Source organism: Silene latifolia, chromosome 11 (assembly GCF_048544455.1).
Source record: "Silene latifolia isolate original U9 population chromosome 11, ASM4854445v1, whole genome shotgun sequence".
NCBI lineage: Eukaryota > Viridiplantae > Streptophyta > Magnoliopsida > Caryophyllales > Caryophyllaceae > Silene > Silene latifolia.
In genome coordinates, this window is record NC_133536.1 from 180083240 (window position 1) to 180086078 (window position 2839).

The 2839-nt window shown below is 41.7% G+C and overlaps 1 protein-coding gene across 1 annotated transcript; it reads left to right on the top strand.

The window, feature by feature from the left end:
- Positions 1 to 1338: 1338 nt before the first annotated feature.
- Positions 1339 to 2013, top strand: LOC141614429 (uncharacterized). Its single transcript, XM_074433174.1, has one exon. The coding sequence runs from the start codon at positions 1339 to 1341 to the stop codon at positions 2011 to 2013; it is 675 nt and encodes a 224-aa protein (XP_074289275.1).
- The last annotated feature ends 826 nt before the right edge of the window (positions 2014 to 2839 follow it).

A 2839-nucleotide genomic window follows, 5' to 3' on the forward strand; every position in this document is an offset into this window, starting at 1 on the left:
GGTAACAAAGCACCAGGCCCTGATGGCTTTGGGAGCCAATTTTTCAAAGATGCATGGCACATTGTTGGCCCTGAGGTGTCTGCTGCTGTTAGGGATGTATTTACCAAGGGGAAATTGTTGAAGCAATGCAATCACACTGTGATTACTTTGATACCTAAAGTTGCTATTCCTGAGAATGTCAAGCAATTTAGGCCAATTACTTGCTGTAACACTGTCTACAAATGCCTTTCCAAAGTAATTTGTATCAGATTGAGAGATATCTTGCCTGATATTATAAGTCCTTCTCAAAGTGCTTTTATTAAAGGGAGGGACATAGTGGGGAACATACTTATTTGCCAAGATCTAATCAGATTGTACAAGAGGAAAGCCTGTTCTCCCAGATTATTGATGAAATTGGATCTGCAAAAAGCGTATGATTCTGTTGAGTGGGATTTTGTGCATGATATGCTGTCTGCTTTGGCATTCCCTCCTCAAACTATTGAGCTGCTTATGCAATGTGTAACTACTACTTCCTACTCTTTAGCTCTTAATGGTGAGATCTTTGGCTTCTTCCAAGGGAAGAGAGGCTTGAGACAAGGAGATCCACTGTCTCCCCTCATCTTCACCATTTGCATTGAATACCTCAGTAGGATTTTGGAGGTGGTTCAGAGGCACAGGCAGTTCAGGCACCATCCTCTATGCAAACACATTGGACTGGCCCATCTTTGTTTTGCATACGATCTGATTATGTTCTGTAAGGGGGATAGGAAGAGTATTGAGCTATTACTGAATGCTTTTGGCTATTTCTCTAAGGCTTCAGGTCTGCAAATGAACAAGGAGAAATCTAACTTTTACAGTAATGGTATGACTGATCAGCTGATTAAAGAGATTGAATATGATACTGGAATGAACCCTGATAAGGTTCCTTTTAAGTATTTGGGGATCAATGTTTCTCCTAAAAGACTGTCAGTCTTGGAATGTCATTGTTTGGTAGAGAAAGTTGTTGAGAGAATCAGGGGATTAGGGGCTAGAAAGTTGGCTTACTCTGGCAGGCTGGTTCTTGTGCAATCGGTGCTTAGTTCCCTGCATTCATATTGGGCAAGTATTTTTATAATTCCCAAAACTGTTATTGCCAAGATTGAAGCAGTGTGCAGACGGTTTCTTTGGCATGGTACTGAGCAACATGAAGGTCCTGCTTTGGTGGCATGGGATGCTATCTGTCGTCCACTCAACCAAGGAGGACTTGGGATAAAGAAACTGTCTGATTGGAACATTGCAGCATAGGGGAAATACGTTTGGTGGATTGAACAGAAAGCAGACCATTTGTGGGTCAAATGGGTGCATTCCATTTATATCAAAATGTGTACCTGGAAAGAGTATGAACCATCAATCAATAGTAGCTGGGCTTGGCGTAAAATTTGTCAAGTGAAGACTATTTTTCATCAACTCTTTTATGGCAATGTGGGACAACTGAAGGGGCAGTATACCATTAAGCAAGGATACAATTTCATTCGACCTGATATTGAGAAAGTCAGGTGGGCAGCATTGGTGACAGTTCGATGGATGTTGCCCAGACATAGGTTCTGTATGTGGCTCATAGCTCAGGAGAGGCTACTAACACAAGATAGGCTCAAGAAAATGCAGATCATTCCTGATAACCTATGCTTCCTGTGTGGACTGGGTGAGGAGGATCATGAGCACCTCTTTTTCAGGTGTGAGTATAGTAGAAAGTGCAGGGATTTGGTTCACAGGTGGTGTCCTTTTCAGGTGCCTGCAGAGCATTGTTGTGACTGGTGGGTAAAATGGAGATCACGCTGTTTGGCGAGGAAAAAAGTGATTGCAGTTGTTTTGGCAGCATTGATGAATAATATATGGTGGTGCAGAAACAAATGCAGGGTGGATATGATTCTCTTTAGACCCGAAAGCTTAGTCAGACAGATTCACAATGAAGTTAGGCTAAGATTGAATAGTATTAGACTTGGAAGTAAGAATAGTAAAGCATTGCATTGGATTGACATAATTTGTAAGAATTAGGATAAGCATAGTGCTTATCTTACCAAAATGTTGTAATGGGCTTGGTTAATTATTTAATGAGAAGCTTACCTTTCCAAAAAACAAAAACAAAACAAGAAGGTTAAACCCAGAAACATCCAGGAGGGCGACTTGGTCCTCAAGTCAGTTCGAGCACCATTACCCGTCGATCCGAGGGGAAAATTCAAACCCAACTGGGTCAGGCCATACCTGGTCAAGAAAATACTTTCGGGGGGCGCAGTGAGACTGAGTGACCTAGATGGGGAGGACTTTACAAACCCGACCAACCTAGACCAACTCAAGAAATAATACCCTTGAACCATAGCAACCAACGACCTAGCCTAGTTTTACAACTAGCAACTACCTCAACCCTTTTCAAGTCAAGTTCCTCAACGTGTTCTGATTTGAAATTGCATGTTTTATCGAGTCTAAGCTACGGCACCTTGCCCGTTTCAAATGTCCTTTGATCCGTCAAAAGCAACGTCCATTTGCACTAAAACAAAACAACCCCCTGAACTACGAGCGTGGTTTGATTTCACCTCTTCAGGTGAATACGTAGGCAGTCTCCCTTATGCTTGACGGATACAATCACAAAACCCAATTCAAAATTCACAAAACATTTCGAACTACGATCATGGTTTTATTTCACCTCTCCCGGTGAATACGTAGGCAGCCCTTTCTTACACAAGAAGGATACAACCATTCCCACAATCAAAAACAACCCTCCCCACATACAAAAATCCCTATCAAAAAAAAAAGGAAAAAAGGGAAAACCATTCCCTTTCCCACCAAAATACAAAAATGAGCCTTTCTCTCTTTCCACAAAATA

Bases quoted from the DNA above. Each gene is read 5' to 3' on its own strand.
- LOC141614429 (XM_074433174.1), top strand. From the start codon at position 1,339: ATGTGTACCTGGAAAGAGTATGAACCATCAATCAATAGTAGCTGGGCT.